Source organism: Pseudophryne corroboree, chromosome 8 (genome assembly GCF_028390025.1).
Source record: "Pseudophryne corroboree isolate aPseCor3 chromosome 8, aPseCor3.hap2, whole genome shotgun sequence".
NCBI classification, from domain to species: Eukaryota; Metazoa; Chordata; class Amphibia; order Anura; family Myobatrachidae; genus Pseudophryne; species Pseudophryne corroboree.
The window spans coordinates 123,126,400-123,143,565 of record NC_086451.1 but is presented as its reverse complement, the minus strand read 5'-3'; the positions used below and the strand labels follow the sequence as shown (position 1 = coordinate 123,143,565).

General features: G+C 46.7%; 1 protein-coding gene across 1 annotated transcript in view; it reads left to right on the top strand.

The window, feature by feature from the left end:
• The window catches only part of PAPPA (pappalysin 1), a 630,246-nt gene that overhangs the window by 81,583 nt on the left and 531,497 nt on the right, over nucleotides 1-17,166 (top strand). Inside the window, exon 2 of the mRNA XM_063936909.1 lies at nucleotides 1,871-2,939. Coding sequence (XP_063792979.1) covers nucleotides 1,871-2,939 — 1,069 coding nt within the window. The remainder of the gene's footprint in view (nucleotides 1-1,870; nucleotides 2,940-17,166) is intronic.

The window sequence follows — 17,166 nt, the reverse complement described above, 5'->3', positions numbered from 1 at the left end:
ATAATGCGATCGCATCCTTCCGGGATGAGATTTCATAATGATTGGTCATGCAAAACAAGTTCAAATTTGGTCCAAGTCTTGGGCCTGATTCTGAGTCACACATGAAAGCTCTGGCAACAGCAACTCCTTCCCAAATGTGCAAGGACTGAGACATCCACTTGTAGCACCTGTGCACACTGTAATACGGATTGGTGTTTCCTCATCTGCCACCATCAAAACATGCACCAGCTCTGTGACAGGTGCAATTTCTCCATTTCAGCTGACAACACTCCCGTTATATGTCCACCTAACGGACCATTCTTGCATGCACTACTAGCCACCTCCCAGTCATCCTTCATAGCGCCTGGCCGGAACATAACAGCAGCCATATGGTGTAATGCATGTGTCATAGGGTTTTTCAGAAATTTTCACACACACAGTTGTAAACAATCAATGAACTAACGTGAACATAGGCATTGCTCAGAATCAGGCCCTATATATGGCTTTATTTTTTAATCCCCGAAAAGGCAGTGAACAACCATTGTTGGGCGTGTATCAAGTGTTTATAAAAGTGTCTTCCATATAACTAATGGCATCCTGCAAAAACACTTTGGGATCTATGTACTTAGCCATGGAGAAAGATAAAGTGGACGGGGTTAAAGTAACTGCCAATCAGCTCCTAAGCCATGTTAGAGGCTGGGTTTGAAAAATGACATATAGGAGCTACTTGGCTTGGCTGGTACTTTATCTCTATCTACTTTAACTCTCTCCAAGGCTTAGTGCATAGACCTTTTTAACAATTATTAAGCTCTTACATTCTAAGTAGTACACATTACATCTACACAATCCCTAGGCAAATACATAGTACACAGTGTTAACACATAACTTAACCCACTATTTGACCTCTGACTTACTAGATTGTGCTCAACCAAAGTTTGCAAGTGTAAAAGCAGTTGTTATTTTCTCAGCTGGGCCTCCAGTACTTGTTATGTCTCCAAATAGAAACATAGAATGTGACGACAGATAAGAACCACTTGGCCCATTTAGCCTGCCCATGCACATACACACAATTACAGACTAGGGTTATTTTTTGTCAGGAGCCAATTAACCTACCAGTATTTGCTAGTGGAAGGAAACCAGAGTACCCGAAGGAAACCCACGCAAGTACAGGGAGAATGTACAAACTCCACACAGTTTAGGTCATGGTGGGAATCGAACCCATGACCTCAGTTCTGTGAGCCAGTTATGTGAACCATTACACCATCCGTTCTGCCCAGACACATTCCCTTCTCAAATAACGTATTGACTTTTTTCCTATTGGAATATGACCTTATACAGACTAATATTTTCTGTGCTTTGTGAGAAGTTATGGCAGTACTAGCAAAACAGCCCCCCTTGCATCTAATTTGCATACTCCAGTCTTAGGCATAGGGGACAGAAATACCAAACAAGGATGGCTGTAATTAAAGATTTTGACACAATGGTTCCAGCCTACCAGGTACATGGATAATTGTATTTAGACTTTTTTTTAACTTGTACTAAGGATGTGTGAATTTTTAGCCGAGCTCACCAACTACCCATGAATTTTGAATGAACTGTTATATGAATCAGTGCTGTTTTATGTTTTTTTTCAGCACTTTTTTTATCATTTATGTGCTAACAATGTTCATTTATACACAAAACTATTGCTATAATTGTAGCGTTCCTTACTGACCACCATTATAAGGAATTTAGTAGGCAAGTGCAATGAAGTTTAATATGATTCTGAATGGTAATAAACTAGAAAACTAATTCTCTTCTGAAAAAAATTATTTAACAAAATTTGCCTCCTAAAAAAGTAATGTGATACATCATTTTTATTAATACATTTCTCTTTTCTGGGGACACTTAGGACTTTATGACAAATGTACTTATACTTCTCATGATCGAGGATGGGTTCTTGGAATTGAAGCCACGAGTGACCAGGGTACAAGAGATCCGCACTTTTTCTTCTCCTTGAAGACAGATCGTGCTCGGAAAATTACCACCGTCACTGCTCATCGCAACTACCTCCCAAATCAGTGGGTCCATCTATCCGTAACCTACAATGGTCGTATAATAAAGATTTATGTCAACGGGGCACAAGTGGGAACAAGTACTGAACAAGTTGGCCCAATCTTCAGCCCTTTTGCTCGGAAATGTAAAACTCTCATGATTGGTGGAAATGGTCAAAATCAGAATTATAGAGGCTATATGAAGCAATTTAGACTTTGGAAAACAGCTCAAACACAGAAAGAAATATTGCTTGATATGGGCCATGCGTTTCATAAACTGGGCACTTCTCTACCTCAACTTGTTCTTCAGGATAGCTTTGAGAATGTGAAAAACAACTGGTCTCCCATGAAAGATGGTAAAATCCCACAAACAGAAAATATTTATCTCCATGTTTTATCGCTAGACACAAATTTGGACCTTCCTCAGTGTGGGCAAACCATTTGTGACAATTTGCAGGTGATTTCTAGCTACAACATGGTTGAAGGCTTTCGTGGACCTAGAGTTGTGAGGTATACAGTGGTCAATGTCTATGATGACAACCATGAGAATCCAACAGTCACCAAAGAACAAATTGAGCTTCAACATAAAAAGCTGAATGAGGCATTTAGCCCATACAACATCACCTGGGAACTAAATGTGTTGGAAAAGAATGACTCCTTCTTGCGTTACCGTCTTATCCTTACCAACTGTGACATCACAAAGATTGGTAGCACTGAATGTGATCCAGAGTGTAACCATAAGCTTACTGGTTATGATGGTGGTGATTGCCGTGGACGCAGCTCTTGTTTGTACTCCAGCAGGAAAGAAAACAGTGTGTGCGATATGGACTGCAACATTGAGGATTTAAATTATGATGGTGGAGCTTGCTGTAATCCAAATGTCACTGATGTCACAAAGACGTGCTTTGACCCAAAATCACCTTACAGGTAGGATTATTTTTGTAGTATAATGGTTGCTTTATATTTGTAAATTCTTTGCACACTTGTGATTTGTGAAGTATTATACATTTTTATCAGCAGGAATTCTAAGTAATATTGGATATTTTCCAGCTATTGGGATTTTGATTCAACTAAATACAGTAATAGGAAGGTAAAAAAAAATCACAATAATACAGCTTTAAATGGATTACATTCAGTTACTGATTCTGCTGTTATTGTAGTCTGCTTGTCATTGTACTAGGTTATTGCTTTATGTGTCAGCAAGAGCAGATATGTTTACTATCCCTGCGCTTTGTCAACCTGGGACTTCTACTGTCTCCAGATGTGTCCTCATTCATCTTTTCTGCAGCCACTCCAAACAGCCCCTCTTGGCATCCAGGTCATGGGAGAATCTTCTAGAGAATCCTCTTAATTTTTTTCTATTTTTTTTTTGCATATGTTTCTTAGTCACAATGCAATGCAACTAGAATGTGCGAGGAAAATGTGCTGAGTAATTTAATGTATGACACTTGTGTATAGTTGTGTGCGACTGAGTCTCTGAATCTGCATACAAAGTTCTACAATGTAGCAGCTACAACTTTTTTCCCAATACAGATTCTGTTCTGCTCAGTATATAGACTCAGGAACACAATATACTAGTGTCATATATCAAATTAATAAGCACAGTCTACTCATGCGTCCTAGTTTCCACTGTGTTTCTAAGACCCAATTTTTGCAAATAAAAAGGATCCCAACTTTAGTAGAGTTGCACAAGACCTGGCGGCTCACTCACAAAATTTGTGTCAATCATGGGTCTTTGAAACATCCAGGTATTAACCCCGCATCTTAGCAGTACCCTCCATGATGCGGTGTGATAATGCCAATGTTTCATTTTAATGATTTAAATCATTAAAAGGAAACGTTGACATTATCACACGGCATCATGGAGTGTACTGCTAAGATGCGGAGTTAAAACCTGGATGGTTCAAAGTCATGTGAGTGCCACAAATTTTGTACCTACCTGTAACCAGCATGTATTGGAGGCAACTGGGCAAGTCCACCTGTTGGAGCTTTTGGAGTTCCGGTAATTTGTCTCTTTTTATCTATCTATCTATCTATCTATCTATCTATCTATCTATCTATCTATCTATCTATCTATCTATCTCTATCTATCTATCTATCTATCTATCTATCTATATATATATATATATATAGGATCAGTATGAATTACAGACAGTTGGAATGCTGGTCGTCAGTATACAGACAATGGCATCCTGGCCGTCAGTATTCCGGCATTGGGGCGAGTGCAGAGAGTCCCCTTGCAGGCTCACTGCGCTCACCACGCTGCGGGCTCAGTGGCTCGCTCTGCTTGCCACAGGTTCTGTTCCAACTCTATGAGTGTCGTGGACAACCACGAGTGGGAATAGTTCCTGTGAGCTGGGATTCCGGCAGTGTCTGCAGTTGGGATTCCAGCATCGGTATCCTGACTGCAGGGATCCCAACAGCCGGCAATTTAACTGCATCCCCTGTATATATATATATATATATATATATATATATAAATTCCTAGCTAATTCATTTAAATCATCTCTTGATTCCATACTTGAATTTTCTGCTTACTGTAATATCGGAATTGAATGTAAGCTCTCACGAGCAGGGTCCTCTTCCCTCATGTGCTTATCCTTCTTACTTTAATAATATTCATCTGCACCAACTCCAGCAGTCTTCTGCCACCTGATACTTATTCCAGTGTCATCTGTTGATGCAGATATGTTTATTTACCCTGTACTTGTCCTATATTGTCATCAACTGTAAGTTGCTGTTTTCCTGTTTTAATTATGTGTTTATGTACTCTGTAATTGGGTGCTGCGGAACCCTTGTGGCGCCATATAAATAAAGGATAATAATAATACAACGCAGGGGGCGGGCTGCGGCGGCTGTGTTATGTCACACGCAGCCGCTGCGACCCGGGAGAGCGAAGAGGTTCTCCCAGCCAGCCGCAGGAGCTGCCCTGGCCGGGAGTAACTCCTGAGATGCAAAAGCTTTGCTGCTGTGTGATGCTTTTGCATTTCTTCGGGTGGAGGGGGGGGGGGGTACTGACATGCGGGGCAGACTATCCCTGTGCTGGGTGTCCCCCTGCATGTCTGAGTGCCTGATCGTAGCTGTGCTAAATTTAGCACAGCTACAATCAACTCGGAATGACCCGCACTGTTGGAATATTGGGGCAGATGTATTAAGCCTGAAGTGATAAAGCAGTTTTAGTGGAAGGTGATAAAGCCAAAAAAGCTTCTGTCAATTTACATATTGGAGCTGATTGGCTGGTGCGTTATTGCACTTAACACTGCTTTATCACTTCTTTATCACTTCTCCAGGCTTAATACATCTGTCCCAATTGATTGACTTTCAGGGGTGTCTGTGTTTTCATCATGAGGTGGTATGTGATAAGTAAGTATGGGAAATAACAGAAGTTCTTGGAGACCATAAATGTGATTTATATCTGAACTCTCTGAAAGTAACATCATTGAAACTGGTGGGAGGGGTCAGAGTTCATACCAATTGTCTTAACATTCCAATGTGATGACATCATTTTTATCATTCTAGCTTCATGTTAATAGATACTGTATGCCTACTGTCCCGGAATGTCCATAAAACTTCAATTTTGGGGAGTTTAACAGGGATCTTGGGAAAGTAGACAGTCCTCTCATATGCCACCAACTTGAACAGAGAAGTAGGCATTAGAGATGAACATCGATTATAAATATTTTGGGTGTACAGTATTGATTCATTTGAGATAATATCGAATTGGTGTTGGAAATCTGATTATCGGTTGTAACAATGATTTAGAGCTGGTTACATTACGTACATGTAAAAGAGGAGGCTCAATGCACTTTTAACCTTAGAAATATTAGCAAAACAGTATATTACTGCAAAATTAAAACAGGTGGATTAGCAAAATATTTTATTTTTATAGCTCTGGCCTCCAGGAGCAAGGGAAGCCTGGAATGCATGTCTTCACAATCATCCACTAAACAATATGTAGATAAACTCAGAAGGAAAGCCAGCTGCTCTTAAAGGCATTCCACTCTTTCTCTGCCAAAGGATCCTTGACACAAACCATCAATATAACAGTATAAAAGATAATGGCATTCTTTTCTTGAAGATGCTGGGTTCCTGCAGGCATAAGTGTTATAACTGGCTGTTTTCGATAATCCAAAACATCAGTCTGTTTCTGTTGATTATTGGTGCATTTCAATAAGTTGGTCCTGATTTAGAGGTGTACGCAATACCGATGTTTGCGCAGTTGAGGGATTATTTGTTACTGAGCATGAATGAAAAGTCTAGGAAACCCTTACTGTGCTTGCATGAACCAAGGTGGGCAAAGGCAAATGCATTTGAGTATGACATCACTATTACTTGAGACGGCTTCAACGGGCACTTCAGGTGGAGACTGGGAAGGGGATGCGGTTATGTGACCGGCAGTCAGGAGACCGCCAGTCACAATACCGGCACCGGCATCCCGAACCGTGAATATCCCGCCGGTCGGCATGCCAACCAACAGGGACTATTCCCACTCGTGGATGTACACAGGGCCGGATTAACAATGGGGCGGATGGAGCTGCAGCTCCAGGCCCCCCATTGAAAATAGGCCCAAAGCATCCCAGGCAGTTCAGCAAGTGGTGACAGGAAAACATTTTTCCTGTCACCACCACAGCCCATCTCACTCCCCTTCCGCCCATCCAAAATAACACCACCTAATTACCCCTGCCCGCAGCCGTCCGACAGAAGCCTCTCTCTCCTATGTCAGTCCGATGTTATGACTATGTCAGGACCCCGGCTGTGGATAGGCTGTCTCTGCGGCTGCCTGAACGCTGGAGGATCTGGAGGGCAGGGATGCAGCGCGCCGATGGATCCTGATGAGTTCCGCCACCGGAGAACAAAGACCCGCACCTGCTCTGGAAGGATGGAGGAGATCAGAGGATGCTGGGAGAGGCAGGGCCAGAGACAAGCCCGGCTGCATAACCCGGGCGCGGCGCAGGCAGTGAGAAGGGAGCCCCACAGTGAGCACCCTGTCTGGAGGACCCCCAGGAGTCAGACCCGGAAAGCCTGCCCTGACGGAGACATTTCAATGGAGGAGAGTCTGATGGTGGGAGCGCCGCAAGGAGAGGAGCCACCCAGCACCAACTGAGAGAGGAGGCGTGCAGCACCCTGGTCAGCTGGAGCAGCCGCGGGTGACACTGCCATGGGTGAGACCCCTGGTTAAGTTGCTTCAGCTGGGCTGGTAGCAGGCAAGTGCTGGTTTCTGAGGTCAGGTAGAGGCCGCTGTGGAGTAGAGAGGGGAGGATGTGCCCAGGTAGAAGCTGATGTAGGTGCCGTTACATTGGGCCCTGTGTTCTGCCTGTATTAACTCTTCAGCTTATAGTGGGTGTGTTAGTGCCAGAGGATGCCTGGTAGGAGTAGAGTGATATGAGAGCTCTTTATTGTCTGTTGGGAAATTGTTTAATCATTGGGGGACAGGCTTCTGCTAGGAGCAGTGTCGGATTCATCTACACTGTAAAGACCCATACACACTGGGCGATTGTGAGCTGAGAGCAGGTCACTTTTGGTGTGTTGAGCTGCTTTCAGCTCAAACCCGCACAGTGTGTATGCCCCGGTGATGCGTGCTTCCGCTTCATCGCTGGCGGCCGCCGTTCATCTACTGGTATTACCAGTAGATGAACGGCGGGGTGAGCTGCTTTCCATAGCTATGGAAAGCCGTTCACCCCCGCTGACTTTGCTGGGCGGGGGGAAAAGTACTCAGTGTGTACGCACTGAGCGCTTTTCAGCCCAGCGATGTCAGCCATCATCTCTGTGCATACACGCTGGGCAAAAACACCCAGTGTGTATGCACCTTAAGTCTCCGCTGGGCCAGTCCCGTTCTCAGCTCTGCCGGCCCAGGGTAATCCATACGTCTGCTGGGCTGGCTGCAGCGCTTCCAGGATTTTCACTCCACTGTGGAACGCAAACCAGAGGCTGCCATCTGCTCTGGCTTGCTGGCACTTCCAGGTGCCATTAGCTGGGCAGGAGCAGCAGCTGCCGGCTCAGGGCTTCCAGGTGGGCAGGCTGCATGAGGGTCTGGCTGGGGTGGTGTACATTCCCAACCACATTTCCCACTGGTAAGTCAGATACTACTGTATCTGTTGATATTTGGGCTATTTTGTTTTATGTATGAACAAAATGTTTCAGTGTACATTATTAAATCTCATGTTTTTATGTGATAATGTGTATGCATGTGCATGGTGTCTGGGCATGTTGGTGTATGATAGTGTCTGTGTTTGTACAGTACATACTGTATGAGAGACTGTGTGTACACATCTGTGTGTGGTGTATGAGAATATTTATACATTAACATTGACAAAAAAGCATGCCATGGAATAAGACAACAACAAATCATGAAATAAAGCAAAGCACATCATGGAGGGAGCATGTACCTGACTCAGACTAAAGAGGACTCAGTCTGGGAAACAATTATTAACAAAAACTCCTGAGGCCTAAAGGGTCACAGGGATGGGGGTGGGGGTTGTTAGCCGGTGGTGGCACATGTGCTTTACAATCTCAGGGCCATTTTCATGAAGAATACCCTGAGAATTGTTGTAACTGGATTTTCGGGGACGGAGCTTTCTCGCAAGCTCTGCCCCTTTATGTGATAATTGATACATCCTTATGATGTATTCAATTATCACAATGCGATTTTGGTTGAAGTTATCGCATCCCATCCACATCTCCGATGTGGATTGTGATAAATATGCCACATAGGGGGTCATTTCGAGTTGATGGCATGTAGCAATTTTTTGCTGCTTGTGCGATCAACCTAACACCGCCTATGGGGGAGTGTATTATAGCATAGCAGGGATGTGATCGCTTGTGCAGCCCTGCTATACTAAAAAAGTTTTCTACAAAACAAGACCAGGGTGAGACTTACTTACCCTGTGCGATGGATCCAGGGATGAAGGTCCTGGGATTGACATCAGACAACCGCCCTCCAAACGCCTGGACACGCCTGCGTTTGGATCTCCACGCCCGGAAAACGGTGATTATCCGCCCCGGAACGCCTCCCTGATGTCAATCTCCTTGCGATCGCGCTAGCGATCACGCTAGCGATCACTTTCTTCTCTCTTCTGGTCGTTGCCCGGCAACGGCTGTCAATGGGCAACAACGCGCGTGCGCATTGCGTCCGCCGCGCATGTCAGTTCTGACCCGTTCGCACCACAGCGAAGAACCGCTGCGTGCGGACGGGTCAGAATGACCCCCATAGTGTGTATGTACTGTAGTAGTGATATAGATGAAGAGATGTAGTGTAGGAAGGAAGTGCAGTGATGTAGTATGCCACATCACCCCATGTCCACACCGTAAAATATTCTCTGTGGCGCTAATCACACCCACTGCGCAATACACAATAGGCCCGTCAGAAATGTCAGCTCCAGGCCCATGTGGACCTTAATCTGGCACTGGATGTACACGACACCAATAGAGTGGGAATAGAACCTGTGGTGGGCATAGCAAGCCACCTAGCCTGCCGCGCGGAGAGCGCGTGGTATTGTAACCGGCGGTTTCCTGACTGCCTGTAACACATAACCAAACCCTGGGAAGTATTATTATGATCTAAAGTCTTTGTAAAAAAGACTAAAGTGTCATGGGTGTGTTATGGAAGTGTCATAGGTGTGTTTTGGCATGAGGCTGTGATCTCTATTGCAGCACTGCAGCCACAGTGGCCATATCTTAAGAAAGTTACAAGAAAGGCTCTGCGCACGGTGGGCTGCTCAAGGATTCAACAAATAATGCTTCGATGATGGAGTGTTTGGTTCCACCAGCACAGTTGAGCATTGCTCAGATAAGCAAAGTGGGCATCACGGGGTTTGTTAAATTGGTTACGTTAGCATACAAGGCGAATGCTTAAACAGGTATTTGCATATTTCACACTTGAGAATCCTTGAGAAATCGTAGCTGCACATGATGTGTGCACCTCTAAATCATACTCCGAATTATTCATGGCAAAATAGTCCAAAATATTGATACAGACCTTGTCCTTCCTTAGTATATGTTGGCATAATGCACTGTTCATCATGGTCCCAATTCCTGATTCAAAATGCTATGAACCTCCCCTTAAACCCAACAGTTATGAATGTATTACTACATCATAGATTTATTTATAAAGGGTTCGTCTAGAAAATATTTTGAGACAAAAAACAAGTTGCTACAATATGTGTGAAAAAGGACATGGCATATGCCAGGTCACCTCATCCCATCTCAGCCCTGCTGCAGTGGCGCATGCAGGAGGCTTTCTGAGTACCTCCACCCCCTCAGCCACGTTCCGACAGTCCGACGGCCGGCAATTGTGGAGCCAATATGACGTAATTCTCATAGAGCACATCATATTGGCTCCGCCTCCTCCCTGCTGACCAGCGAATTGTGGCATATTCCCTAAGTCTCCAAAAGCACTGTAAGTGTTCTATATGTGTTGTGTGTGTGTGTGTGTGTGTGTGTGTGTGTGTGTGTGTGTGTGTGTGTGTGTGTGTGTGTGTGGGGTTGTTTGACCGTCTGTATATGTATATGTATGTGTATATGTGTTTAGTGTGTATTTGTTCTATGTGTGTATCAGTGGCGTAACTAGAAATTTTTCTCCCCCAAGCCCAAAAATTCTTCGGCGCCCCCCCCCCCCTTCATGCTCCATAATTGGGAGCAAGAAAGGGATAAATATGTGCGCGCCTGCCAAAAAAGGGGCGTGGTTTTGTTGGAGTGGGCGTGGTTTCGCATAAAGGGGCGTGGCATTGCAGGAAAAGACTACCTTATACCCCAGTTTTGCAACCTGCACGCCCATACGTTGGCCACCACAGGAAAGAAAAATAATCCTGATTCATGCCCCTTACATTATTTGTCATTTTTCCTCCTTATAGTAATGCCCAGTATACATTATGCCACATACTGCAATGGCCCTTAGACATTATGCCGCACACTATAATGCACGACACAATATGCACACACTGTAATGCCCCCGACACATTATGCCACACACCGTAATGTCTGTGACACATTATGCCACACACCGTAATGCCTGTGATACATTATGACAGGAATCGCAATGCCCGTTATACATTATGCTACACACTGCAATGCCCCTGATACATTATAGCACATACAATGTCTGTGACACATTATGACACACACCGCAATGTCCGTGATACATTATGCCACACACTGCAATGCCCGATACATTATAGCACATACAATGCCTGTGACACATTATGCCACACACTGCAATGACCTTGAGACATTATACCACAATGCCCGTGATATAGTATACCATACACCGTAATGCCTGTGACACATACCGCAATGCCCTGCCCGTTATACCCTATGCCACACATCGCAATGCCCGTTATGTATTATGCCACACTGCAATGACCCTGAGACATTATACCACATACCACAATGCCCGTGATATAGTATACCACACACCGTAATGCCTGACACATTATGACACACACCGCAATGTCCGTGATACATTATGCCACACACTGCAATGACCCTGAGACATTATACCACATATCACAATGCCCGCGATATAGTATACCATACACCGTAATGCCTGTGACACATTATGACACACACCGCAATGTCCGTGATACATTATGCCACACACCGTAATGCCCATTACACATTAAGTCCTACAGTAAGGCTTCTAATTACTTTTCAATTACCTGCTCGTTGTCAGGGGTTTCATGCACTGGGTGTCATGCTCGTTGCCAGGTGTTTCATGCACTGGGTGTCATGCTCGTTGCCAGGTGTTTCATGCACTGGGTGTCATGCTCGTTGCTAGGAGGTAGTCCTTGTTGCTAGGGCTGTGCTCCCAGTGCCACATATGTCCCCAGTGCCAGATATTCCCCCACAGTGCCAGGTACTTACATGCCCCAGTGCCAAATATAGTCGTCCCCCCCATGTGCCAGGTACACATATACCCCCCCAGTGCCACATATGCCCCCAGTGCCAGATATTCCCCCCCAGTGCCACATATGCCCCCAGTGCCAGATATGCCCCCAGTGCCATATATTCCCCCCCAGTGCCAAATATGCCCCCAGTGCCATATATGCCCCCAGTGCCAGATATTCCCCCCCAGTGCCAGATATTCCCCCCGTGCCATATATGCCCCCAGTGCCAGATATTCCCCACCAGTGCCAGATATTCCCCCCGTGCCATATATGCCCCCAGTGCCAGATATCCCCCCCAGTGCCATATATGCCCCCAGTGCCAGATATTCCCCCCCAGTGCCATATATGCCCCCAGTGCCAGATATTCCCCCCCAGTGCCAGATATTCCCCCCAGTGCCAGATATTCCCCCCTGTGCCATATATGCCCCAGTGCCAGATATCCCCCCCCCCAGTGCCAGATATTCCCACCAGTGCCATATATGCCCCAGTGCCAGATATCCCCCCCCCAGTGCCATATATGCCCCCAGTGCCAGATATTCCCCCCAGTGCCATATATGCCCCCCGTGCCATATATGCCCCCAGTGCCAGATATCCCCCCCCAGTGCCATATATGCCCCCAGTGCCAGATATTCCCCCCCAGTGCCATATATGCCCCAGTGCCAGATATCCCCCCCCAGTGCCAGATATGCCCCCAGTGCCAGATATTCCCCCCAGTGCCAGAAATGCCCCAGTGCCAGATATTCCTCCCTCCCCCCCCCCGTGCCATATATGCCCCCAGTGCCGGATATTTACCCCCCCCCCCCCCCCCCCCGCCGTCGCTTTTTGGAGGGACACGGAGGGCACAGCTCGTCTCTCCTGTGTTCCTCCTGCTGCATCATCTCCGGCGGCCGCGGGTCTAATAGGGGGAAGTGCCGGTTCGTGAGCCAATTAGAGCTCACGGACGGCACTTCCCCCTATTAGACCCGCGGCCGCCGGAGATGATGCAGCAGGAGGGACACAAGGAGGCGCGCTGTGTGCCCTCCGTGTCCCTCCAAAAAGCGGCGGAGGGAAGGAGACTGCAGACTGACATGCGGACGCTCGTCCGCATGTCAGTCTGCTGTAAATCAGTGGCGCCCCCGCAGCCCCTCGCCCCCAAGCCACCGCGAGGACTGCGGGGGCAGTAGTTACGCCACTGCCCCCAGTGCCAGATATTCCCCACGTGCCATATATGCCCCCAGTGCCAGATATCCCCCCCAGTGCCATATATGCCCCCAGTGCCAGATATTCCCCCCCAGTGCCAAATATTCCCCCCCAGTGCCAGATATTCCCCCCAGTGCCAGATATTCCCCCCAGTGCCAGATATTCCCCCCAGTGCCATATATGCCCCAGTGCCAGATATCCCCCCCCAGTGCCAGATATTCCCCCCAGTGCCATATATGCCCCAGTGCCAGATATCCCCCCCCCAGTGCCATATATGCCCCCAGTGCCAGATATTCCCCCCAGTGCCATATATGCCCCCCGTGCCATATATGCCCCCAGTGCCAGATATCCCCCCCCCAGTGCCATATATGCCCCCAGTGCCAGATATTCCCCCCCAGTGCCATATATGCCCCAGTGCCAGATATCCCCCCCCAGTGCCAGATATGCCCCCAGTGCCAGATATTCCCCCCAGTGCCAGAAATGCCCCAGTGCCAGATATTCCTCCCTCCCCCCCCCCCGTTCCATATATGCCCCCAGTGCCAGATATTTACCCCCCCCCCCCCTGCCGTCGCTTTTTGGAGGGACACGGAGGGCACAGCTCGTCTCTCCTGTGTCCCTCCTGCTGCATCATCTCCGGCGGCCGCGGGTCTAATAGGGGGAAGTGCCGGTTCGTGAGCCAATTAGAGCTCACGGACGGCACTTCCCCCTATTAGACCCGCGGCCGCCGGAGATGATGCAGCAGGAGGGACACAGGGAGGCGCGCTGTGTGCCCTCCGTGTCCCTCCAAAAAGCGGCGGAGGGAAGGAGACTGCAGACTGACATGCGGACGCTCGTCCGCATGTCAGTCTGCTGTAAATCAGTGGCGCCCCCGCAGCCCCTCGCCCCCAAGCCATCGCGAGGACTGCGGGGGCAGTAGTTACGCCACTGGTGTGTATATGTGTGTGAAAGCCTTTATTAATGTTAATATGAAGGAGAATGCTTGCCTATTACATGTCTGGTACAATTAGAATGCAAGCAGCAGTATAAAGGAAGGGGATCAGTATGATTTCCCGATGAACAGGTTGCCGGCGGTCAGAATTCTGACAGCAGCTTTCTGACCATTAAAATCCTGACAGCCTCCTCTTAAGTACCCTAACCCTACCCTGCCCCCTGCCCCAACCCTCCTTTGTGGGCGCCTAACCCTAACCCTCCCTGTGGTGCCTAACCCTAACCCTCCGGGGTGGTACCTAACCCTAACCGGCCCTTTCCCGCTGCCTAAACCTAACCCTCCTCACTTTGTGCCTAACCCTAACCTCCCCTTCTATGTGCCCAAACCTAACTCTCCCTCTCCGGTACCTAACCCTAACCTTCCCGGCACTGCACCTTAAGCCTAACCCTCCTTCTCATGCCTAAACCTAACATCCCTCCCCCCACTTGCAGTTTGCAGACAGGGGATGGTAGGCTCGTAGATACTGCAGCAGTATTTATCCAGTATTTTAATCATCTCACCCTAAATGCTCCAACATGTGAAATGATCCACTACAAAACAATATAAGGCTTCACAAAGTTATCAGTGTGGACTTGCCATGTTATTGGATATGGAAGTTTGCCTCCCGTGCAGAATTAACATCTTGTGAAGATTTTGGAGATTTCTCTTCTCCCAGTGTCCCGGCTACAGAAGTTAGAAGCTTTAAATTAGTTTTGGCACAGAATATATAGCTGAAACAAACTGTACATGTGCTTAAAACTGCCAGCTCTATCAGACTACAAAGCTACGATATCTGTGGTAAATACTGTATGTCCACCTCCAATTGCAAAACTGGGCTATTTAACTTTGAAACTATGGGCTTTTCTTTCAGTGACGGAGTTAGCCTAAATGGAAATACTCTCTTGCTGTACTTTGCTCTAAGCATTTCTTTCTCCTGTCTCCAGTTACAGGGGGCCTCCTTTTTCCGTTTCTTGAAGCTGGCAACAGTCTTATTTAATCAGTGTGCTCAGACAGACAGCCAATAGGGGCTCTGCTGTGTGATGTCGGCTCCCGTGTGGGTTCAGTGGTCTGCAGCTGTTAGCATGGTTGATTTCTAAGGGCTGTCTTCAGTAAGCATTAGAAAAAGACAGCATTAAAAGAGAAACAAAACAAGTGACCTGTGAAATTATTGCAAAGAAAACATGATAGAAAAAATAAAATTTTAGAATTCAGTTTTGTAGTATTTTGTTTTTGTAATATTGGATGTGGCATCAATGTTATTCTGTAAACATTGATGCAGTAGTCATGGATAAAATAGCATGCAAGGCTGGTTTGCATTATTACAAGCTTCTATCTCCGCCTGAACGGATGTACAAAATTCATAACATTGCCAGTTGCATCAACACATTTTGTTTGTGTGTTTGTTGTTACTTGTTTGACAACTACGTTGAAATACAGTAATTTTCTCTAAAGTAAGTAGAGTACTTGGCAGTAATCTCTGAAGGATAGGGCTAGGATTTAATGATTTTTCTCTGGAAGCTCTTGTTTCTGACAATGGGGGTCATTCCAAGTTGTTCGCTCGCAAGCTGCTTTTAGCAGCATTGCACACGCTAAGCCGCCGCCTACTGGGAGTGAATCTTAGCTTATCAAAATTGCGAACGAAAGATTCGCAATATTGCGAAAAGACTTCTCTGTGCAGTTTCTGAGTAGCTCGAGACTTACTCTGCCAGTGCGATCAGTTCAGTGCTTGTCGTTCCTGGTTTGACGTCACAAACACACCCAGCGTTCGCCCAGACACTCCTCCATTTCTCCAGCCACTCCCGCGTTTTTCCCAGAAACGGTAGCGTTTTTTTACACACTCCCATAAAACGGCCAGTTTCCGCCCAGAAACACCCACTTCCTGTCAATCACATTACGATCACCAGAACGAAGAAAAAACCTCGTAATGCCGTGAGTAAAATTCCTAACTGCATAGCAAATTTACTTGGCGCAGTCGCACTGCGGACATTGCGCATGCGCATTAGCGACTAATCGCTCCGTTGCGAGAAAAAAATAACGAGCGAACAACTCGGAATGACCCCCAATGTCTTTATTTGTTGACAACTAAATAGAACCATGGGGGGTCATTCAGAGATGATCGCTCGCTAGCTATTTTTTGCAGCTCTGCGATCAAATAGTCGCTGCCTATGGGGGAGTGTATTGTCGCTTTGCAAGTGTGCGAATGCTTGTGCAGCCGAGCAGTACAAAAAAGTCTGGTGCAGTTTCTGAGTAGGTCTGAACTTACTCAGCCACTGCGATCACTTCAGCCTGTCCGGTCCCGGAATTGACGTCAGACACCCGCCCTGCAAATGCTAGGAGACGCCTGCGTTTTTCCAACCACTCCCTGAAAACGGTAGGTTGACACCCATAATAACCTTCTTCCTGTCAATCTTCTTGCGATCGGCTGTGCGAATGGATTCTTCGTTAAATCCATCGCCCAGCACCGATCCGCTTTGTACCCGTACAACGCGCCTGTACATTGCGGTGCATACGCATGTGCAGTTTTACCGAGTTTTGACCTGATCGCAGCTCTGCAAAAAATAGCTAGCGTGCGATCAGGTCGGAATGACCCCCCCCATGTTTTGGGACTAATCACATATCTTGCTGTAAGTGAATCTGGTTTGGTGGGGAATTTCAGCTACAGTATATATCACATCAATTTCCTTTAAAATGCTAACTAGTAGAGTCATGGAAAAGACCAATTTTTAATACTTAGACGGACATATATCAAATCTTCTAAAGTGGACAGTTGCTCATAGCAACCAGATTCTAGCTATCATTTTATAGGGGTGTGGTATAACTTGTTGACCTGTCATCAGGTCGACATGAGAATGTTGACAAGCATGTCGGCATGCTCAGTATACCGACAGTGATGTCATAGTTCTTCATGTGTCGGACTGTCGGTACACATGATGAACTATGAAATGTCGATATGATGAACTGTTAACAAACCGTCCCTGGTAGCAGTGCTTAAAGTGGTCCTAGAGAGGTGGTAGAACTCACCCCCCTCCCCACGGCGCCAATGTAACAAAGGTATTGCGCGCGGCGTAGGCGCGTGCTGAAAAAAGGGGGCATGGTCTCAAAAAAGGGGCGTGTTACACAATAGTAA